We start from the raw sequence: 23985 nt of genomic DNA on the forward strand, positions 1-23985 counted from the left end.
ATGTAAGCCTTACCAGCTGTCTGGGACCTTGCCTGCCATCCATGATCTTGATCTATTATTGCCTATAGCGCTGAGATTTTTTCAGTGAGATCCTTCAGTACCCTTAGTTGAATACTGCACAGCCTCCTGACTTAAATTCAAATTAGTCAAAAATTCTTCTATTATATTATTTGCTTAACATGACCTGCATCCCTTTTCTTCATTTATTATATTAATTCTGCTAGTCATAGGCACATGTTTGGGGGGGGTTTCTTTGGGTTGGTTGTTTTTGGAGTGGGGGTATTTTTGTTTTTTTCTCTTGTGAAGGCATTGGACAGTTCCACCTTCTTTGAATTTTCAATTAATAGTTTACATTCTTTGAGTAATAGACACACAGGCTTCTTGATCTTTCTGTTTTTTAGTTTTTCCTTGTCTGATGTATGTGTAGAAATCTCTCTTGTTGTCACCTTTTAATTTGCCTATTCATTGTAGCTTACCTGCTACTTCTAAAACATGGTTCAAATGAACCTTTTGGAAGTCCAGCATCCTTGTTTTTCTGCTCTCCTTCCTTCCTTTCTTTAAAATAATTCTATGGTATCAGGATCACTTCTTCCAAAGAAGACTAAAACAGATTAGATGCTACTGTAGACAGCTTGCTAGCGATGGTCACTATTTCAGCAACATGATGCACTTCTTACCACCCATCCTCCTCCACAAAGGGACACAACATAAGGAAAAATGTTGACCATGTCAATAACTGGTCCCTTTGAGGGACTTTTGCTTTCCATTTTCTTTTGTTTAAAATAAAGAAAAAGCAGCACCCAAATCAAAGACAGTTTCTTCACCTTCCCTCATACATTCATAATAACCAAAGGCAAAACACACTACTTGAGCAGTTAAGAAAAAATATGCACTGCAGCCTGAAAGCAGTTGCTTTTCCTTTCATCTCTAGAGAACCGTTCCAGTTAATGGTCCAATCCTCGCTTCAAAAAGTTTTTTTTTTATACCACTTAATCACAGAGTGTAATTGCAGCAAGCACAGTAGATCTGTGACTGTGCAACAGAAGCCACGGCAATTCCCTACACTCCTCACACAGTCTATTTGGAAACACAAAGCCAAAGTGACTAGTGTTTCTCTGCAATTAATGGGCTTTGGATTAGACCCGAGGAGCAACACTGCATGGAAATCCGCAACAGGAATGGGTTAATCTGGACAGGAGACCAGTTCTGCCTCCACCTGCAAGAAGCATTGTTAGCATGCTGGGATTTTGGTTGTAGCTGTGTAGGTCTAAGGACATAGGCACCTAAGGTTTTTTGAGTAGATGTGATATCTCTTATTAGACCAACTGAATAGTTGAAAAAAAGTTCTTAGAAAGCTTTTGGGCGCAATCACCCTTCTTCAGGCTTAAGACTTCCTAGTTCTTAGCTAGTCTGAAAGCTTGCTAAAAACTTTTTTTTTTTTTTTTTAACTACTCCGTTAGTCTAATAAAAGATAACACATCTACTCAAAACCACCTTTCCTTGTTAGCATACTGCATTTTTTCCACCATCGGATTCAGAGAGCACTTAAAATTTAGGATGTCTTGTGTCATTATCCTGACCTCGCCAGCCTCCCACTGACATCAGGGGAACTGGACATGACAGCACCACACAAGCAGCATAGGGCTACATTCATCTCGGGCTAAACTTCCTCACAAGGCAGCAGCCCAAAAGAGGAGGAGAGCCCTGTCCACTGACTTCCAAAGAGTGAAAGGAGATTTAAAAAGCACAAGCCAGGCTTCTTCATACTTTTACAAAGGAATCGATAACATGTTGAAAACTAACATATTTTCTCCCCTACAATGCAGCTCTTCTCCCGCAAAAATCAGCCCCTCAAACTTGGGGAGCGGGTAAGGTGACCTTTCTGCTCGGAGTAGAAGCATCCCGCTTCGCCTGTAGCTCCACCTCCATGCCAGTACTCCCCCTTTTCCAGCAGCTGAGGGACATTGGCTCCAAAGGCTCATTATTCTTCACTCCACCAGGATTACCAGCTGTTTGATGCTCCACTAACCAAGGGCAAGGTTGCTGCCTGCTCCTGGGCTCGCCTCGTATCTCTGCTTGGAGTCAAGCAGGAAAGCAAGGGGAGGCCCAGTCAAGCCAAGGCTGCAAATTATATATTTTACCCCTTTTCAAGATGCATTCCCAAAACAAAGGGCGTCCTATATACTGTACGCATGTAGTACGAGGAAATACGGTAGGAGGTAGGGTGAGACTAATCAGCGGTTAACGAACTCAAACGGCCGGTGAACGCCGGCGACACGTGACGCAAAGTTACGCGCCGTGGGGGAGGGGAGCTCGCGCAGGCAGAGAAATAGCGTCACTCACGGGAGAGTCCACTCTCGGGGGTGGGAGGGTGGATTTCATACCTAAAGGGGGCTTGGAAACCCTGGGCGCTGCCTGGACTCCTCCCCCTCCCCTCAGGCTCCGCCCTCCGGCCGCGCCCGCGCTGTACCTGCCCCGCATGCCGCAGCCGCGAACACTGCCTTCCTTCGTGCCCTACTTCCGGGAGGTCGACGTGTTCAATGACGCCAGCCGAGCGTCTCATCCAACCCGGGGTGAGCGCGGAGGAAGTGAGTGGGGGAGGAGTTGAGGTTACGCATGCGCGTGGGTCGCAGGGGGAGTTTGCTTTCTGTTTGGAAACCGGAGGCGGCGGCCGGGGTTCTATTGTCGTTAGGGGAACCAACGGCCGGTAGGTAGGGGAAGGGCAGAGCGAGGCTCCCCAACCGCCACCCATCACGTGGTGGGCGCGAAGGGAGGGGCGCGGCGCCAGTCCTGCTTCTCAGGCGCGGAGGAGCCTGGTTCCGCCTGGGGCCTGGTCCCGTTGGCGACCCAGGGGTTTCAGTACACACGTGTGTACAGCCCTATACATAGACACGCGCCCAAGCCAAATGCAGGCACGTGCATGCACACTGCTGCGTATCCTCATGTCTAGACAGACGCACTCGCACATGCATATCTGCAGCTATGTGTGTAGATGGACACGTGTGCACACAGACATGAGTGTAGCTGTATGTACAGGCTGGCATGTGTCCATGCATGTCAAAGTACATGTATAGATACATGCACATGTGCATTTGTATATGCATGTGTACAGAGATGATTGAGTGGGGTGCGGGGCCCAGGGCAAATCAGCCTGGGCAGGGCCCTGGCCGCGGATGCAAGAAAGCTGGTGACAGAGTCTGGCCAAGCGGCCAGACGTGAAGCTAGCGGCAGTGAGGAGTTGCTGTGGCCGCTCCTTCCGGCTCTGCAGGGCCCAGGGTGGTTGCCCCGATTTGCTCCACCTACGGACAGTCCTGCACGTGTATAGACAGATACGTGCACGCATACAGCTGTATATCCTCGTGTATAGGCAGGCACACGCACGCACAGGGCTGTCCCTAGTGGGGAGCGAATCGGGGCAACTGCCCCAGGCCTTGTGCTCTTGGGGACCTGAGCAGAATGGCCATGCTGATTCCACACTGTCGCCAGCTTCACATCTGGTCATGGCCCCACGCCCCCACCGCCAAATCCTCTGTTGGCTTCCTGGCGTCTGGGGGCAGGGCCCTGTACCCTGCTTGAGTCATCTCTCCATACGTGTCCATGTGTATATCCAGAAACACGCACGCGTGAATGTGTATATCCAGAAACAAATGCATGCATGCATGCATGTGTATATTCACAAACAGATGCACAATGTATGTATACATCCACAGATAAATACACACATGCACATATGTATCTATTCACAGGCAGACCTACATGCATGCACACACTTATTTAGTGTCTAATGATGGGTGTCATTTGTACCCTAAAGCTTGTGCCATATCTCTCCCACCTGCCCTGTTGGGGTACTAAAAGTGGTTACCAAAAACTGCCGCCACCACCACAGTTTTTTCCACGTTTACTGAGCATCGTGGCTCCAGCAAGGGTCCAGCCCTTTTTTGATCCTGGCAGTTCTCAGCCAACAGCGTGAGCTAGATTTAATTAGGTTAGGTCTTTGCTTGTTTTTTGTGTATATGGTTCATTACAGGATGGCCTGGGCATGTGTCAGTGCAAACTCTGAATGCTCACTTTGGTCAGTAAAGAGGTCGGTAGTGTAACATGGAGTGGACAAGCAGGGCACCTGTGCCACAAGAACTGTTTGCCTCCGTCTCTGCTGCCTGCCAGCTGCCAGCCTCATTTCCTGCCTCTGATATACGTTGCCAGTGCTGGAAATGGGAATCATAGTTTTGTAGAGCTGATCTCCATTTTTTTTCTGACAAATTCAGCCTTTTTTCTTGCTCTCTGGACATAGGCTTTGGAGGCAAAAAATGGTCTGAAAGTTTCTCCTGGGAGCAGCAAACTCCACTGCCAGTCTGAAGAACTGTTATTCCCAGAACACCATGCACTCTACGACACTGTTGGCTTTGAATTTAAGACCCAGAGGCCTTGGTCAGGGGAGGGGGAGGTGAGCACCCTAAGACCAACCACAACCTTTTGATAATAAGCAAATTTATTGATACACAGTGATAATAGAAAAGGACCAATACAGCATTCAAGGAATTCTATACATCTGCCTAATCTTAGTGCTTTCATCAAAGTACATCTAGCCAGGACACAGCCTCCACTCTGATGCTCTCTCTTAGGTGTCCTATGTCAGAAGTCTGGAGGTGGGAGGCTGAGGCCTACGCCCCACCTCTAGTGGGGTGGATGAGACGGGCTGGTGGTATTCCCTCTGTCCATGGTGGCCTGGGTGACCCTTCCTGGGAGACAGGGAGGAAACCCTTTGTTACTCTCAAGTCTCTGCTTTTATATTCTCCTTCCCTCCTGATGACTCTTTATCCATGGCTGTCACTGATTGATCTCTCTCTGTGGTCACACATCCACGTAGCTTTCTGGGCTTTCTCCTAATTTGGTCTGGTTCCTCAAAGCTTGTGTTATGGGCAGTGTAGTACATACTCCCTCTGTTCCCAGATTGTTTTCCAGACTATGGGTTCTTGTTGGCCTTGTTGTGTTAGACAGCCTGTCTACTTGCAAGGCTGCGTGACCCAGATTCTTAGAAATCAGTTAACCCCTGCTGCTTATCTTGAACCTTTCTTACACACGCACACACACACGCACACACACACCCACCCCTACCCTGTCTGTAAGCCAATTCCCAAAAAACAAACCTTTAAATACTATTTCTAAGCCAACAGACACGCCTAGCTCTCTGCTCTGTTTTACATCTACAACTGAGAAGGTAGGAGAGGAGGCAGGGAGAGGGTGAAAGACAGCTGCCCAAAGTGTGTTTTTTCTATGATATTCCTTTGGAAAATGTTATAGCCTGATTTTTTTTGGTTTGGTCTGTTTAGGTTTTCACCAATATCACGCAGATTCCAGAGCCAGACCTGCCTTCATTGCCTGCCCCTTCTGGCCTTTGTAAAGTGGTGAGAAGATGGTGAATGTCCTGAAAGGTGTTCTTATAGAATGGTTAGTTGTCAGGTGTACTTATTTTTCTTTTATTATTAGTAGAAGTAACACTAAAGTTTAAAATATTTCAGAACCCATGGACACTTCAGTTCCTGCTCCAGGGATACCATCATAATTAAGATGTGGAATAACATGCAGACGCAAGAAAATATAAAATCATGGGAAGGGGAAAGAAAAGCATATGTTACACAAGAGTGTTTTCATTGCTTTTCCATCTCTTTGCCTTCTCCTTACACTTGCTTATTTTCTGTTTTTGTTCTCGATGCCCTTTGCAAATAAGAGTACAGACTAGTTGATTAGTTGTCTTATTGATTGTATCTAAGTGATACATTCTGTTCACTGGGTCTGCAGGCCATATCTGCTCTTTGTTTACCCTTTCTTCTTTTCTTCTCCTCCTCCTTTCCCCAGGTAGACATCTTTCGTGAGCCATAGTAGTATGCAATTTTCACTGTAGCTTGTAATCTAGAAAAATGGGTTTAATTAGTATGCAAACAATACATTATTGCTTGTAAACAGCCAGTATGCTGCACATAATCTAAACAGTTCCCCTTAAATTAGTGATTAAGGTTCAGGTCCTCAAAATTCATTGAGCTCAAATCAAGATTTTTGTGGTATCTGCTTGTATGAGCCTGGTGGTGGCCAGGCATATGTTTTATCATGTGTTCTGCTAGAACAGCCTGAAACAGCCACAAGAATCAGAAGCGTTCTAGTGTGGTCTATTCTGAGCCCCTAGGGTTTTGTGACGCAAGTCCACAGCAATGAGGTATGAAGTGGCCACAGCACATTTAAACATTTGTCTTGGGATCATTTAAGATGGTTTTCTTGTGGATTTAGACTTCCAGAATTTGCAGTCTCTTGAGCGGAACCATAAGTGACTACTTTGATGGTCGCCCAATTTAGCTGTGATTGAGTGGAAGGCCTTGTCTTCTTTACAAGTCTTGATCATCAGACGGTTGCCTGCACTCCCAGCCCACCAGTATGTGTGTGCCCATCCATGCACTTTTGGTGGCTCGACATGGCTTGGTTCAGCTGCTGTCCTGACAGAGTGCAAGGTGCACTCTGGGAAGGTACCAGTTGCTGAAGGGACCTTAGAAAAAGGCACAGGGGATTCTACATATATTCCCTGCTGGGCACTGGCAGAGTCCTTCATCCACTCAATGGAACTGTGGGGGTTTACTACTGCAGAGGTACTTTGGGTATTGGTGCACTCCAAGATTTTCTGGCAGATCAGCCAGAAAAGTGTAGAGTTGGCCCAAATGCTTCCTTTGAGAGAAAAAATAGTAATATTTTGTTAAATTAAATATGGTAATCAGAATTGGGGTAGCCGTGTGTGAAGAATCTCTGCTTATACTTTAACTACCATCAGACCTACTATGCTATGTTAATGAATACCTTTAGGCCAGTTCATGTAATTATTCCAGTCATTGCTGTGTTCTTATTTTAACAGTTTTTGGTGACAGTTAGCATTGTTTTTTGTTTTGCATAAAATCATTAGCTTTGCTTCAGTTCTCTCCACTGATCGTTTTCCTCAGGAGTAAAAAAAGCCTGAGCAGTAGAAACAAATAGGAGGGGCAAAATGAAAGGAAAGAAATGTGGGTGGGTGTTTGGAAGATCTAGTAGAGGTGGATCTTTCAATGTACATACAGTGATGCTCCCTATAGTATAGTTATTTTTGCTTTCAAGCAGAGTCTGTTCTAGTGTTCTAGTTTTTGTGAAAATAAGGCAAATGTCAGAGGGAGAAAGTGGAAGTTTCTGACATGTATAATTAAGTCATATCGAGCTATTATGATAATTTATGCCAAAATGTTTAGTCTCAACTGACAGGATTTGACAAGAATTTTCAAAGTCCCAGATAAAAGGGAGACACTTTACATTTACTAGTTACCTTAGTCTCACTTTTGTTCCAGGGTCAACTTAATATGAGTCCATCTCTGCTCTTAGAACAGAGTAGCATTGCAGTTGAGAGTAACATTTGTCTGTACTCTACCCCATGACATGCTCATCTCCAGGCTTCCAGTACCTCACACATCCCTCGGATGAGTGTATGGAGTATTACTTCTGAATAGTTTTTTAAAAGCAATTCCCTCTTTCCAGTACTTGCACTTTTGGGACCATGCTTAGCATTGTATTTTGTTGAAAAGACACCTCTCCCCACACACACGCATTCATTTTTAGAGTTGATAAAAGGTGCCAGATGGAGACTGAAGTTGTCAGTTGAAATAAACAACCATGGTTGAATTTTGCACTGTATAATACTGCAATAAATACATTAGAAAACATTGCATTGAAAGATTCTCCACCCTTCTGATGCATATGCTAAGCCCCATTTTGTGGGACTGCACTGAGTACTGAAATATACTGAAGTCTTCAACAAATAGACGAACAAAGCCTTTCTGCTGAGACTGTGAAATGATGCTCCAATTAATGCCAGTTGTGATGATTTTTGTAGTGTTGACATCTGTGTCATGGGAACTGGCCTGAGACTTGCTAATTAATTTCACACAAACCACTAACCAGCAAGCAAATGCTAACATCCTGGTGCTATCAGTTTTTTGGGTCAGTAACCTGTAGTTGGATAAGATTCAGAAGCAGGACAGCTGGGTGTGGAAGAATGATGAATAGTAAATTAAGATGCACATGCTTATCGTGTTCAATTATCCAATCTTTTTTTTTTTGTGTTATCTTTTAATTTTCTCTCCAGACTTGTCAAGGCAAATTATATGTAACCTCTTTAGAGAAGCTCTAATTTACAAGTTTTTTCACTTTTCTCTCTGTACCCTGCAAGCTTATTTCCTCACCCAGGTCATGCTTCTACATGTTTGAGGCCAATATCTAAAATGATTTCTACACTGTCTAAAAGAATTACCTCCATTTTGTGGTCCATGTTTCACCCAAATGTGTGGAGTTTTTATTCTTAAGCTTTTTAGTAGTGGGCCATGTAGATAACAATAATATCTCAAGGAACTCTATAAATATGACATACTCTGTTCAGTCAAATACTAACATTGAAAATATTTCTGTTAGAAGATTCTGAACCACTTCATTCTAATACATACACTTCCAACAGTGTCTCTGGCCTGAGGATGTTCCAGTTGCCAGAATGAGAGAGAGACTCTTGAAACTGCCTGTCACTGAACAGTGCTTTTCCTATGTTTGTAAAAGCATTAGAATGGTGTGAAGTTTAGACTGCTAAAAATATTCATGGAACACAGTGCTTACTGCTTATAATTTTTTTCATTTTGTTACTTTGTATCACACAATCTTGTAAGTATGGCTTTTCTTATTATATGTTGTATCAGCATCCGCTCATTAAATGTTGTTTGTTTCTTCCAACATTTTACTGCTAGCTTTTAAATAAAACCTGCAGGCTGCCACCTTAGAAGAAAATGGGGTCGCCAAATAACATGTTGAACATTTATTCTTCCAAACACTGTAATAAAAATGTAGATTGAAGCTTGGGAAAGTAAAGTCAAATTATTAAATAAAGGGATACTTGCAGAAAAGCTTTTAAGCCCCATTTTTTGCTTCATATTCAATAATCCTTTTCTGCTATGCTACACTAATTTTAGCCAAATATGTTTTTTCCTGGTTTTGAGTAGCCCAGAAAAGGAATATGTAAACTGAGCCTGTTAATACATGATAGTCCTGAAAATAAACAAATTTAAGCTTAAACTGCATTGTTTGTGTTTTAATAAAACTGTCATTTTATAACAGCAATGTAGTGGCTGGTTGTTTTCAGGTCAGGCACCCAGCTTTTATTTCTCTTGTGTCTTTCAAGTTGTTCTTAGCTTCCTTCGTAAAGTGTTGCAAACACAGCACTGTTCCATCAGAACAACTCTTTAGAAAAGCCTTTGGTGGTGATGGGTGGAGATAACAAGCAGCCCTAAGAACAGACATTGCTTTCTGAGCAGCGTCAAAATTCTGGCACTCTTAGGCTACAGAAAGAAGAAACAGACCTGGTCAGAGCCTGACAATGGCTCTTGTTGCTGTGGCCTGATCTGTAACATTTGTCTGCAAAGGGGGGAATCCCCATGCTGCCCCCTCTCCACCTTACCCCCCTTGCGCATGCATACTCTGGGAATCCCCTGTGGAGGTGGATTATTATGGCAGCACAAAGGCAATATCTGTGTGCATGGTAAAGCTTTCACCTTCATGTGTTACTCTGCTGTGTCATTTGATAGTGAGGTAGATTTCAATGCATGTTTGTCTCTGCAGTGACCCAGCCATGAAGCAGTTCCTGCTGTACTTAGATGAGTCAAATGCCCTTGGAAAGAAGTTCATCATACAAGACCTGGATGAAACTCATGTTTTTGTATTGGCCGAGCTGGTTAATTTCCTCCAGGAGAGAGTGGGCGAGTTAATGGACCAGAACTCTTTTCCTATTACACAGAAGTAAGAGTCTAGGAAAGTGAGGCTGGAATTTGCCGCTCCAAAATTGCAAGCAATAGATGTGGAATTGATTCTATTATTCTTCAACATCCATGGCTGAGGAAGTTCTAGACAAAAGTGGTTACTCAAATGGATTCTTTCCTTATTAAACACTCTTAAACTGAATTTGATTTTTCTCATTTTGAAATATGCTCTTGAATAAAAAATACACTCTTCAGAGTTTGCTAGCCCAAATGATTTTTGATGCTTACCTTCTAGTTTAGAAATATTAATGTTCCTTTAACCATTTCCATTTTTTATTTTCAAATGATCTGACTTCAAAATACATAAAGGAGTACTGTTTCTTATTTACCATGTTGTGCTTAGAATTTTGTGTGGGCTTCATCTTCTCTCAGGAGCAAGTTGAGCAGATTACAGAGTAATAGATTTTTAACTAAAGCTTCTTTATTAAAATGTTACAGTCTGTGACTGATAAAAAATCCCTTGCAAGTTAATATAAAATACTTTGATCTTATTTTAAAATTTTTATATAACAACATGAAACATTTTTTTTCTCCTGTTTAAGCTCATTTATGTACCTATCAATCATTTTCTAGCATAGCTTTTCTCTAATGTAGTACATAAATCATTGTTGTGTTCTGTATTTTTTTATATTTAACATTTAAATGAAAAACAGACTACACAGATTGGAATTTAGATGTAAAGGGTTATTCAGCTGAATATGGCTAACAGTAATTATAGAGAAATATGCCTGCAAATGATGGACCAATACCATAAGCCTGTAAAAATAAAGCAAATTCAGCAGAAGTCCTAAGAGTAGTTACTACATACCTAGGATGAGCTGCATAAACAAGAGGAAACAGTCAATTGGTGTTTTAGCTATGTAAGGAAAATAAGATTTCTTAACTTTTTTCTCCTCAAGGGAAAGCCTCCCAGAAATTCTCCTGGAGTGCAAAAATTAGTTTGAACTAGTAAGGCCCCTTCCAGACTTGGCCTATCCACCAAGTTAAGACTGCATACATAATGGTATCTGTTGAGATTTTCATTAAAAACATAGAGACTATCTAAAACACAGAGAAAATTACCGTGATATAAAGTACTGTATGACACAGAGGTCTGTCAGTGATTTCCCCGACCATACTACCCAAGATAGAAAATAACAAAATAGTGCCTTCCGTAAGACTTAGAAGTGATTATTTGTGAATGCAGGAGTATGGGGATATTGCTGCCAAAGATGATTTGCTTTTAGCCGGTTGCTTCTGAAAATCCTCTCTTCTATTAAGGACAATTAAATGCATGAGAAGACCATGGTTTTCAGATATATCAAACTATGTAAAGTGAATAATCGTATTTTGTCTTCTGCCTTGTGTTTCATTCTTTTAAAGCATTTGCTGTCTTAACCTAGCTCAGAACTGTCCAACTGGCAGTCTGCGGGCCACATGCAGCTTGTGTGGAGTTAAATTGTGGCCCCCCAGGCTCCTGTCCAGCTGCAGTGATGTGGGGTGTGGCTGCAATAGCAGCCTGAGGGCATTTATACACATGGGTTGGGGGGGGGAGCCTTAATTAGAGTGGCTTCAAGAGCCCGTGCTTAAAAATGATAGAGGCACTTTAGTTAAAGTGCCCCCACCGCCATTTTTAAGCACAGGGGCATTGATATATGAGACACTGGAGTCTGCTGGTGCACAGCAATTGCCACTCTCCAGTGGACTCGATTAATTGAGTCTGCTCCAACATGCTCATATATAGGCCCGCTTAGTCTCTGAGCTGTCTCTTCCTCCTCTGGAGCTGCTTCGTGCCTCTGCCCTAGACAGTGGGGCTATGTGATAGCACAGGATGCTGAGGGTGGCCCTGGAATGTAGGGTCTGGGGAATTGCAGCACACAATGTAGTGGTGGGGCACCAGTGTGCAATGCAGAGGGTGGGATTGCAGGTACACATTGCCTTGGAGGGGGTGCCTTTGTGGCGGGGCAGAGTAGAGGGGTTGCAGGCACACTGCAGCAGGAGGGAGGGTCATAGGCACACAGTGTAGTGGTGGAGGTGCAAAGTGCACCAGATGGGTTGTGTTGGGGTGCTCAGTACAGCTATAGGGGGTGGGGGCATCCACAGTGTGTGAAATCTGGGGACCTATGGCTCACTCTGGTGTGGACCTCACTAGTGTCCACCAGCTGGAAGCTGAACAGCCCTGATCTAGCTTGTAAAAGGTGTTAGACGTGACTTTAAACTCCAGAAGTTTATCTTCCATTTTGTCTTATCAAAGGACTGCATTACAATCCTAAACTATTTTCGAACAAGGTTTTAATAAAGGGTGAGCACCCTCAGCAAATTATTTTTTTTTAGGCTCTCATTAAACCCCTCCCTAGCTTGTAGGAATGTAAACAATTTAAAAAAATTCTGTTTAATCTGTTGTAATTACAACAGATAAATGATTAGTTGGTATAGCTACCCCTGGCTTGGCCCACCCTCTGGGGTGCCTCTGCTCAACCCAGCACCAGGAGGGTGCTTCCAGCCTCCTGAAGTACAGCAGGGACTCAGCAGCTTCCTGGGCCCTGGCTTCTTATGCCCACGCATCATGATGATCTGGGCAGGCAGATGTGTTCTGTCTGGTTCTGGGTGCAGACCAGGAGGGTGAATGGGGCACTGTGAGGCTGAGCTGTACCCCCTACCTCTGCCTGGCTCTGCAGCTGTTGTGTGTCCAGCCAGGAGGCCTGAGCCCAGGCTGCTCATGGCAGGTGGCAGGGAAGCTCCAAGAGACTGCACTGAGGCCTGTGGACCCTAGCTATAGGTACTAGTCCCCCCTCTCTGCACCCCTTGCTCCTCCTGTCTGTTCTGCCCCCTTCCAGATCCTACTGGGGCACTAAGCCTTCCTTCCTTCTCCTCCCTGCTGGATTGTGCCCCACTCCTTGCTAAACATTAAACTGGTAAGCTATAATTGGTTATCACTGGGCTTATCGGTTAAATGATTAATTGTTTAACTATTCACCTCCCTACTAATTACAGGCTATAATATTCTGTCTGTGAAGAACTTTTGATCTAAAGGGTTATGTCTTTTTGTGATGTTTAACTTTGTGTTATATCAGCATGTTACATGCATTTAGTTTTAGTTTATTGTTTGTGTTTAAGAGTTAACAAAGAAATATAGAGGGGCAAGAAGGAAGAAGATGCTTAGCTACCTGGCTTGTAGAGTTTGAGCTTTTATGGTCTTTGCCCCATTTTCTTTGTATAGCAATTATAACTGGATCCAGACTTTAAGACTGAGGCTTTCCTACTCCCAGCAAGCCTCACATTGGTTTCCCTTTCATAAGCTCACCATCTTTATTTGAAACAATGGAAAAAAAGAATACATTTAAACTGATCAAAAGGTCAAATCTGCAGCTCTGTCTCTGATCCAAGAAACAAAGTTGTGTGTAGTTGGTGAGGAAGAAAAGTACTCTTACCATATCTTGGAATCGCTATCGAGCCTACTTCAAAGACTGAATTTGGTAACATTTACAGGCTTAGATGATTGTCCCTTATTACAGGAATCTATGGTCAGGACCCTGTTAGAGCTAGGTTAGGAGAGCACATGCTTTAAGAAATGGAACTCAAGCCACAAGACAAATACTTACGGACTCGGCCACTGCTAGAGGGGGACAAAGTCCCATGCTGAGTTGATTATGCTACCAGTGGGACAATTATAGTTTTGAGAATCATATCAGTTACGTATGTCATGTACATTTTATAGGACATCTTTTTTTATCATTTAAACTTGAATGAGACTCCTTTCTTGAAACTGTTTCATCATAATCAGATGTCTTTTACTTCTCAATGTGAAAGTATATATGTTTATGGTAAACCTGATGTATAGTATTTGGGGCTATGAAGACTAACAGGAACTCAGCATTTACTAGCATTTAAATGCTCTACACTTTCATTGTATTCTTGTGTTCTTTTAAGTATATTATAAGCAACAAACTATCTATTTAGAAAGTGAATTTCTACAGAAGAGAACTACCACTTGTAAGTACATTGAGAAGGAAAAAATACTGCCAATCAGTTGCAAGGAGAGATTTTTTTAGGAATAAAAACTTAATAGCAGTGCTAAAAAATCATAGAAACAACAGTCTTTAAATCTCTGAATCAAGGTAACATAATCCCTTAACATGAGTACCATTCTTAGCATTCATACAGCTACTTGTAATCACATGGCAGTACGTAGTGGAGAAGGTGAACAGTATCTTCTTATAGAGAAAAGAAAAAGTAATATTAGTACCTAATGGGGTTAATGCTGAACTGAGATTTCCCAGTGATGATGTATTCAAAGGCATATATACTAAACAATAATAGTGTAAATGTTCCAGGACGACTCTGTTCCTGGCTTTGTTTTCTTGTCTTGTGGCATTATCATCCATTAGTCTCTCATCAGCACAGTGGTATGCATTTGCTGCCAAGTCAAAGCTGAATGTGCACATAGGAAAGCCTGCTTTTTATTGAATGTTAGTCAGGAGTGTTGTTTGATTTCACATAAAGGAGCTTGGCCCTTTTTGTGGATGGTTGATAGTCCATTTTGTTCTTTTATACAGTTCTGACAGGACATGAGGTGTGCTTTGCAATCAAATATTGATAGTTTTATAACATCAATCTCTGGAAATCTCTGATTATGCAAAACAGTTTGCCACTTGAGTCAGCAATGAAGCATGGCAATTTAGAAGTGGCATACTGTAGCCATAGATAAGATATGGACCTTGGCCTATACAGAAATAGTGTCATTTGAGATGCATATTATGAATGAGACATAGATCCATGACTATAGAATATTTTTAGAAAGGTAAATCGAACCATTTAGTAATTACCAAAATTATTCCATTCAATCACTTGTTGAAGGTAACTATTTTGGCCAAGATTGTTGCCTAGAATGTCAACCAGTACTGTCTCCTTATACTCCTCTGTCTGCTTGTACCATATGATGTCTTTTCTTATACTGTATACTATTTGAAGCAAGAACGGTCATTTTGTTCTGTGTTTATATAGCATTTCACACATGGGGTGCTGGAGAACCTGGTTCATGATAAGAGCTTCTAAGTGTTACTTAATACAAATAAAAGAAATTATAACAATTCTGTACTCTTCTTCCACCAAAAAATCTTCAGTTCCATATTCTTTCCCACAGTTCCACTAATCCTAGTCCTTCCTGGTCCATCATGTTTCCATCTTCTCCAGCACATAGATTCATAGATTGTTAGGGGCTGGAAGGGACCTTGTAGATCAAGTGACCCCAGTGAGGTGACTGTCCAGTCTCCTTTTGAAGATTTGTGGGGTAGATGACTGCACCACCACTGGAGGGAGTTTATTCCACCATCTGGACACCCCAACTGTGAAGGAGTTTTTCCTGAAATTGAGCCTGAAGCGGCCTTCCAGAAGTTTGTAGTATCCATTGCTCTTGGTCTTACCTAGGGGTGCCCAAGTGAATAGCTGTTCATTGGGTTCTTGATGTACTCCCCTGATGTAGCAGTAAGCCACTACCAAGTCCCCTCCCTAGGCTGAAGCCTTCTGTTCTGTAGGCTGAAGAGGCCCAAGTCCCTCATCCTCTCCTCATATGGCTTGTCTTGCAAGTCCCTGATCATACAGGAGGCTCTTTTCTGGAGCCTCTCAAGTTTTTCCACATCCTTGAAGTGCGGCGCCCAGAACTGGACACACTACTCCAGCTGCAGTCTCACCAGTGCGGAGTACAGTGGGACTATCACATCCTTAGGTTTGGACGAGATGCAATGGTTAATGCATGCCAGCGTGTTGTTTGCCCTGCTGGCCACAGCATCACACTGCCAACTCACATTAATGCAATGGTTGATCACTACCCCTAGGTCCCTTTCAGCTGTGGTGCAAGTCAAATTGTTGCCACTGAGCTTGTAGGTATGTTGAGGTTTGTTTGCCCCGAGATGGAGCACCTTACTTCTGAGTGTTGAACTTCATCTGGTTCCGGTTCACCCAACTCTCCAGCCTGTCCAGGTCCACCTGTATCTGCAACCTATCTTCTGGCATGACCACGCTCCCTCATAACTTGGTGTTGTCCACAAACTCGGCCAGCGAGCTTTTCACCCCCACATCCAAATCATTGATAAAGATGTTGAAAAATACCGGTTCAAGCATGGACCCCTGAGGGACACCACTGGACTCTTCTCACCAGGACAACAGATCTGTTCATGAGAACTCTCTGGATCCTACCCTGTGGCCAGTTTTCCACCTGCTGAACTGCTGAGCAGTTAAGCCCACAGTCTTCCAATTTTTCCACAAGGATATTGTGAGATACTAGATGAAAACCCTTTTGGAAGTCTACAGGGGTGTAGGTTGTAGCTGTGTTGGTCTAAGGACATAGGCAGACAAGGTTCTTTGGGTGAATCTGATATTTTTTATTAGACCAACTTAAATAGTTAGAAAACAATTTTTAATCAAGCTTTCAGGTTCAAAAACCCTTCATCAGGCTAAGGAAGTTTCAGCAGTTGGTGTGTGCTCTTCCTGGGTGGAATGAAAAGTAAAGCCAGAGGCTGGGCTTGTATGCATGCAAGATAGGCAGTCAGTGAAGATGTAGATTGAGGAGTCAATGTGTGAGAGACAGGGTGGGTGTCGGGGAGAGAAGGGGGATGAGTAGTGGAGAGATGTACCTGACGAGTCAGAAGTCAAGCAGGTTATAATGTGTCATAAATCCAATGTCTATATTGTCCATGATTTTTAGTATCCAGGAGGTTGTTGAAATGGAGTTCAAAGGCTCGTCTCTGGGAAGTGTTTCGTAAGTTTCCTTTGAGGATCAGGACTGAGAGATTGGAGAGAGAGTGATTTTCTTGTGAGAAATGTGCCCCCATTGGGTATTCTGGGTAACTGGGTATTCCTGTCTTTGATAGATTTCCGGTGTGCGTTCATTCTGGCATGCAGTTGTTGTTTGGTCTCTCCTACGTATTTTCCATCAGGGCATTTGGTGCATTGGATGAGATACATTACATTTCTGGAGGTGCATCTGTAAGATCTGGGAATGCTGATGGCTCTGTTGTGGGGTGTAGTAATTGTGGGGGTGATGGAGATGTGTTGGCGGTTTTTGCATTTTTTGTCATGGAATGGTCTGGATCCATTTGGTGTGTTCTGTGTCTGAGGAAGCTTGCTTCTGGTGATGAGGTTAGTGAGGTTTGGTGCTTGTTTGAAAGCTAGGATGGGTGGCTCTGGGAAGATTTCATTAAGAATAGGGTCTCTTTCTAGTATGGGTTGCAATTGTTTGAGGATTTTCCATATAGATTCGAGGGAGGGGTGATATGTCATAACCAGCGGTGTGCGATTTGTGGTGGTTTTTCTTCTGTACTGCAGCAGTTCTTCCCGTGGTATCCAGGTGGCTCTTTCAAATGTGCAATCTACCTCTCTGAAGGCGTGTCCTTGTTGGGTGAAAACCTTTTTAAGATTGGTGAGGTGGCAATCCTGGGTGTTCTTTTCAGTGCAAATTGGTTGGTATGTGAGGGCTTGGCTGTATATCACAGCTTTTTTGGTGTGTTTAGGGTGATAGCCTGTTCTGTGCAGATACGTATGTTGGTCTGTGGGTTTCTTGTATAACGTGGTCTGTATTTTGTCATTATGGATAGTGATCACCATATCTAAAAAGGAGGTGGTGCTGGAGTATTCTAGAGGAAGTTGGATGGAGGGATGGTGATTGTTGAATTTCTGATGGAACTCAATCAGAGATTGCAGGTTTTCAGTCCAAATGATGAAGATGTATCTTACATATCTTAAGTATAGCAAGGGTTTGATGGTGCAGTTCTTCAGGAAATCTTCTTCCAGGTGGCTCATAAAAAAGTTGGCCTACTGTGGGGCCATTTTGATGCCCATAGCTGTTCCCATCGTCTGGAGGAAGTGTTGGTTACTAAAAGTGAAATTGTTGTGTGTGAGGATGAAGTGTATAAGGTCAGTAATACCTTTGGGCTTGTATTCTGAGTTGTAATCTACATATCTTCCTGTAGCTATGTAAGGCAGGCTTGGATGCCATCCTGGTGTGGAATGTTGGTATACAGGCTGGTAACGTCCATGGTTGCTAGAAGGGTGCTGCTGGGAAGGTGGTCTGTTTTTAAGTTTGCGTAGAAAGTCTGTAGTGTCTTGGACAAAACTTGCTCTGTGGGTGACAAGCAGTTTTAGGATTGATTCAATGAAACCTGGTATTTCCTCAGTTAGGGTCCCATGGTTGGATATGATAGTTCTTCTGGGGTTCCCTTGTTTGTGGGAGCATGTAAAAAGTCCCTTAGTTAGATAGCGGGGGGATCAAGGTCTGTAGTTTTTCTTGTAGTCCTCATGGAAATGATTTGATGGTATTGTTGAGTTTCTTGGTGAAAAGGGGAGTAGGATCTTCTTGTAGTTCTTTGTAGTAGGTGGTGTCAGAGAGTTGTCTGTTGGCTTCCTTTATGTAGTCTTTTTGGAAGTCTAGGTATATAATGTTGACCTTCTCTCTCCCATGTCCAGGTGGTGAGAGACCTGATCATAGCAGGAGATGAGATTGGTAAGACAAGACCTACCCACGATGAACCCATGTTGGCTGTCATTCAGAATCTTACCCTCAACAAGCATATCACACATAGATTCTTTAATGAGTTTTTCCAGGATTTTCCCTGGGATGGAGGTTAGGCTGATTGGCCTATAGTTGCCCTGGTGCTCCCTCTTCCCCTTGAAGATGGACACGATATTGGTCCTCTTCCAATCCTCAGGGATCTCCCCTGTGTGCTACGATTTCTGAAAGAGTTTCACCAGGGGTTCCACAATGACTTCAGCCAGCTCCACCAGGATTCTCAGGTGAAGTCCATCTGGTCCTGTTGACTTATAAATGTTTAGCATTTCTAGTTGGTTTTGCACCAGCTCAGCCTCCACAGTGGGAAAGCTATCATTCCTACCATGCCCCCTGTGATTCGTATCTCGCTTGTCTTTCCCCTTGGTCTGGTGAAATACTGAACCAAAGTGGGCATTCAGGAGTTCAGTTTTTTTTCCTGAGTGTCTGTTACCAGCTGTCCTGAGGTGTTAAGCAGGGACCCCATGCTTCAATTTGTTTTTCTTCTGCTCTCTACATACCTAAAGGAGGACTTCTTATTGTCTTGGACTCCCTTTGCTAACTTAAACTCAGTTGCCTCCTTAGCTTTCCTAATCATTTCCCTACAAGTGCAGACCACTGTTGTATAGTCCTCCTTGAGGATTGTCCTTCGCTTCCACTGTGTGTATGCCTCTTCTTTATTTTTCAAGATGACCACAATGTCCCTATTGAGCCAGGAGGGCTTGCCAGTCCTTCTGCTACTTTCCACTTCACAGGAACAGTTTTCTTTTGTGCTTCAAGGATCATGTCCTTGAGGAACAACCACTCTTCGTGCACCCCATTCACCTTCCATCCCTGGTCCCACATCATTAATGCCCTGAGCCTGTTGAAGTCAGTATTTTTTAAGTCCAGGACTTCAGTTGTGCTAATTGATTTGTCAGCCTTGCAGCAGACAGTGAACCTGATGAGCTTATGGTCACTGTTGCTCAGGGTACCCTCAATGGTCAAGCCACACACCAGATCATCTCCTTTGGCCAAGACCAAGTCTAGGAGAGCAGTACCTCTGGTTGGCCCTTGCACTTCCTGGGTCAGAAAGAGCTCCTCGGTTACAGTTAAGCTACATGACTGATCTGACCTAACCGAGTGTTCCTCCCAATCTAGGTAATTGAAGTCACTCATGACAACCAAGTCCCTTGCATATGCAGCCTCTGTCAGTTCTTGTGAGAACTCCAAATCAAGGTCTCCTCCCCTTGGTTTGGTGGCTTGTAGTAAATACCCACAGTTAGGTTTCTCTCGCCTTCTTTCCCTGCCTCCCCCCCCGAAGCTTGACCCAGAGGGTTTCAGGCTACTTATCTTTGGAGCCAATGTCAGCCTCCAGTGAGGTGTACCACTCTTTTGCAGCTACCTCTCCTCCTTTTCTCCCTGCTCGGTCTCTTCTGTGCAGGGTGTAGCCATCTATGACTATGCTCCAATCATGTGAGGCGTCTCACCAGGTCTTTGTGATCCCTACCAGGTCATATTGCCCACTAGAGAGCAGGATAGAGTTTCCTACAGCCGCATACAAGCAATAGTGGAAGTTGTGTGCCCTTTGGTGTTGCTGACAGTAGTGGTGGCAAGTTAATGTCTCTTGACTCGGTGGTGTGTCATTGGTAAGGTGCTTCTACAAAATACTTTGTGGAAAACCCCGGCCATTGAGGCTGTGCATTCTTCCAGAAAAGAAGGGTAAGCAGTTGCACCCAATGGTGTGTTTCCTCATCTAAAACATCTTACAGTCAAGGAGAGAGGCAGCATCTCTGAGAAAACAAATGAGTAATGCTTTTTCTGGAAATATTCTCTAGAAATATATTGATGCTAAGGCACACTGTACAATCTTTGTAACTAAATGTGTTTGTATATGTACCTTGAAAGATGTCTTTCCTGTCCTACTCTCCTCCAAAAAGACTTTTTAAAAAAACCCTAGCATCTGATTGATCTATCCTGGAGCATTTCAACTACAAGAGGTAGTATGTGGAAATACTGTATGACCCTTAAGTATAAAAATAATCTCTGGCAAGGCTATACTACCAGCACCCAGAAGAGAAGAATTACCCCAATTTTTGCATGATCCTGTGGGAGAATTATTTCATACGCTTCTGTAAAACTATATTATCCACTGCTGTGTTACCTTGAGAACTACCAAGTAGCATCACAATTCTGCTTAATCATTGCAGCCTAAATATGAAGTTATTGTTTGCTTACTAAAAACATTTATACATGTTGAGTGCTAAATTCTCATGGGCTTTGTGTTTGTGAAGTGCTGGAGCATAAAACTGTCAATTCATTTCCCCCCAATATATTAGGATAAAACAATTCTCATTAGACTCTTGATGTCTCAAAATCAGGGAAGTTCTTTCTTTAATTAAAACTTCTATTAATGGCACTGATCAAATGTCATAGATCAGAAAGAAATCACTCTTCACAGAATCAATCAGAGGAATTGTTGAACCAATAACCATCTGATGAGCTGTTAGATAATGAAAGTATTTTCCTTTCCTGCAACATTCCCTGTTGGCAAGGCCGATTTCTGTGCACAGTTGTGAGTTTTCTTCCTTTCTTGCATCATTATGGTTGGCTTCCACTGTTCTATGCATTTTGAATATTAAATTCTAGCACTCATTTTTATATAACTATTCAGTATGACAACAAGTGTTACAGACTGTACTTTGATCAGAAATAGTTTCTTAAGGGCAAACTTGTTGACTGGTCCCAAAAATCAGAGAGGGGAGCAACGTTTTAAAGGTCTGTTAGGTTCTGTGAAGGCTATGTTGTCTGCTAAACAATGTGTCCTATTTTGTAAATAACAATATACTGTATTATATATTATTCTATATAATATATCGCATTCCAAAGGACTGCTCCAATGTGCTTCATCAGCAGAGCTAGAACATTTAGGTCCATCAGACAGACCTCTGCACTTGAGATGACAGAGTAAATGATAGCAAAAGTAAGTTGTCAGCCTCTGTGTAGGTTGGCACGCTTAACATTGAGTTTCACAGGAATTGGCTGCCTGGAAAAGATGTTGAAGCAAAGAAGGCATTTTATTATTTTCTAGACCATTGGGGGCCAAGCTTTGTGGCAGGCATGCCACAAATTAACCTCACATCCTCACTGAGTGCCATTCTGAATCCTTTCCTATGCCCAATCTGCTGCTCTCCTTGTCTCTGTGCCCCCTGCCCAAACTCCTGCTCTGCTTTCTGCTCCCTGCATCATCTTCTGCTCCCTGCATCATCTTCTGCTCTGCCTTCCTGCTCTATCTGCTGCTGTGCTGCCCGTCTCCTCCCTGATCTGTTGCATGCTACATGCAGAACCTGCCTGTGGCACTTGTGCCTCAGGTTGGCCACTACTGGTCTAGATCAGCAGTGTCAAATATGCACTCCATGGACCAGATGTAGTTCACAGAACACAGGGAGCTGCCTGGTCCCCCATCTCAAGCCCAGGAGCCCCCACACTCAGGCACATGGAGACAGGGGAGCAGCCAGCCCAGGCCTGCCTGCTCCCCCACCTCAAGACACACTGCCTCAGTCAGCCAAGGGTGGCTGACTGGGGCTCAGGGTGCCACAGTGTGGGGGCTCCACAGCATGCAGAGATGGGGGAACAAGCAGCCCTGGGTTATCTGCTCACTTATCTCAACATTTGTCCTGGCACACAGCACTTTGGTGTGCTTTGTTACACTTTTTTTTAGGGAGTTTTTTTGCTACTTCAAAATCCTGGTAGCCCTAGGGCTTCTAATTAGCTGCAAGCAGTTTGTGCAACACGTGCAGTTTGTGGCACTGCAAAGAGGTTTGCAGTACCACAAACCGCATGTTCCTGCATGGCTATATCTGGCAGATAAGGGTTAAATAATAGGGTAAATAATGAATATAATATGGTGTGGTATAGTTGGAGTGGTATTCATTAGTTTGGGCTGAGCAAATTAGTTGTTTCTGGAACATGATGGCAGAACACCTCAAGCAACAGAGGCTTGAGTTTGAGCATCTGCACATGTCAAAGGTTGCTCTGAGTTGACCCAGGTGCAAATAGGCAACTGCCAATCTAGTTTGGGAGAATCAAACGTGGCTGGCATATATCTAGCTAGATATATGCTGTCTGTATCACTCCATTGTATCCTGCTGGCTGTAGAACCATGTTAGCCTTATGGGCTGCTACACTTAGACTTTTGACACTAGTGGCAAAGCCAGAAATGAGGTAAATAAGTCATAGCAGCAAGGATGGTAGTAACTGAGGACCATAGAACAGATTTCTATTCACTCTAAAGGGTACAGGATCAGGATCTAGAGCACTTAATTATACAGATTGAACAATATAAAAAAAAAGTCCTAATAATATTTTTAAATCTCTTCAGAACAAATCTAAAATAGTTTTTGTAACATACTTAAAACCTAGAAAACTCATGATAATGCACACTGTTAAGGCTTTTGTCAACACTCATTTGGGAAATCCTGTGTAACTCATTTGTGACTTCATCTCAAGTTTATGCTGATAAAGTCATTATTTCCCTCTCGTTCTCTCCCTCTCTCTCTGTCACATACTCTTTCGACAATTTCTGTATTCAGGCCACATGGAAATATCTCTGGAAAGGAGAAGACAGTTAATTTAATTTTAAAAAGCGTACGATTACGTAAGTATTTTGATGTGGCACAGTAGCTAGCAGCTGAAGCAGGCTTGCAAGGAAATTTTCTCAGTACTTTGCATACAAAATGTCACAGCACTGGAAGGCTTGTACCCAGATTTTTGGTAATACTCAGAGTTAATTCACCTAAAGAGACTCTTATTTTGGCCATTAAATTTTACTCTCTGAATAAAGATCAATCAAAGAGTCAGCATATATATTTATAGCCGAGCAATTTGACCAATTACAGGTCCAATAAAAGATTGATTTTTATGATAATGTCTATGATTCTGAAAGCTTTATGCTAATGCATATAATTGTGAAAATGTTGCCAAAAAACTTCCTGTTATAATACAGTTATATCTGCATCTTTCATTTCCACTGATAGATTGTGTATATCTTTGCTATCTTGTACCTGGGGAGAAGCTATGAGGGTAATTTTATATCAGATGTGCTCAGTAAATGACATTGACACTGTAGCCAAAGATAAGCTGTGAGTTTGCATTGTCTTTCTTTCCACACATTTTTTTTTTTTAGGAGTCGGGAAATGCATCCACATTAGTGAGAGACAGAAGCTAAGGTAGGAAGAAAGGTAATTAAAAATACATTAAGTCTCTCTATATAGCATGAATATTGATGGTAGCATGCAGAAGAGATTACATATAGTCACATCTTTAAATGTAAGTCATAATTATATATTTATATTGGCAATTTGAGAAGTTTTTCTTTGAATTTAAGGACTTCAGTTCTCACTATCTTTTAGCATTTGTGGCACACTTTTCATTCAGAGTTAACTTTACAATCTTGTCCATATTAAACGAAATTCCACCCCCCTCATATGCTGAAGCCCAGCACAAAACTTGCACACCCCTCAAGTTCCACATACATCTTGAAAACAGGACCTGAGTGATGCATTGGCATTTAGCTAGACCTCTGCATAGGCATGAATTCTATCTTTAGAGCTCAATCCTGCCATGTGA

General features: G+C 42.9%; 2 protein-coding genes and 1 pseudogene across 6 annotated transcripts in view; 1 reads left to right on the top strand and 2 right to left on the bottom strand.

Annotated features, from left to right (window-relative positions):
• Positions 1-2595, bottom strand: part of SERAC1 (serine active site containing 1) — a 53149-nt gene extending 50554 nt beyond the window's left edge. Inside the window, exon 1 of one of the 3 annotated variants that reach the window (XM_090042072.1) lies at positions 2471-2595. The gene's annotated coding sequence lies outside the window, so the exon portion shown is untranslated. Of the gene's footprint in view, positions 1-1878; positions 1939-2029; positions 2071-2470 lie in introns of those variants that run through there. The other 2 variants (XM_090042080.1, XM_090042090.1) reach the window with 2 other exon arrangements.
• GTF2H5 (general transcription factor IIH subunit 5) lies at positions 2478-10056 on the top strand. Of its 3 annotated transcripts, none has more exons than XM_090042123.1 (3): positions 2478-2573; positions 5331-5448; positions 9664-10056. In XM_090042123.1, the coding sequence occupies exons 2-3, from the start codon at positions 5414-5416 to the stop codon at positions 9842-9844; spliced, it is 216 nt and encodes a 71-aa protein (XP_089898249.1). In that variant the 5' UTR covers positions 2478-2573; positions 5331-5413; the 3' UTR covers positions 9845-10056. The 3 variants fall into 3 exon arrangements, with proteins under 3 accessions (XP_089898249.1, XP_089898241.1, XP_089898259.1); XM_090042115.1 differs by lacking the exon at positions 2478-2573 and adding an exon at positions 2583-2707; XM_090042133.1 differs by lacking the exon at positions 2478-2573 and adding an exon at positions 4329-4444.
• Positions 10057-10211: 155 nt separating this feature from the next.
• On the bottom strand, positions 10212-23449 carry LOC149873286 (uncharacterized; annotated as a pseudogene).
• Positions 23450-23985: the final 536 nt, after the last annotated feature.

The sequence above is a fragment of the Crocodylus siamensis genome, chromosome 1 (assembly GCF_052110815.1).
Source record: "Crocodylus siamensis isolate JL-2025a chromosome 1, ASM5211081v1, whole genome shotgun sequence".
Classification (NCBI taxonomy): Eukaryota; Metazoa; Chordata; order Crocodylia; family Crocodylidae; genus Crocodylus; species Crocodylus siamensis.

Bases quoted from the DNA above. Each gene is read 5' to 3' on its own strand.
- GTF2H5 (XM_090042123.1), top strand. From the start codon at position 5,414: ATGGTGAATGTCCTGAAAGGTGTTCTTATAGAATG. The intron at 5,449-9,663 runs GTTAGTTGTCAG...TTGTCTCTGCAG, and splicing joins AAAGGTGTTCTTATAGAATG to TGACCCAGCCATGAAGCAGT.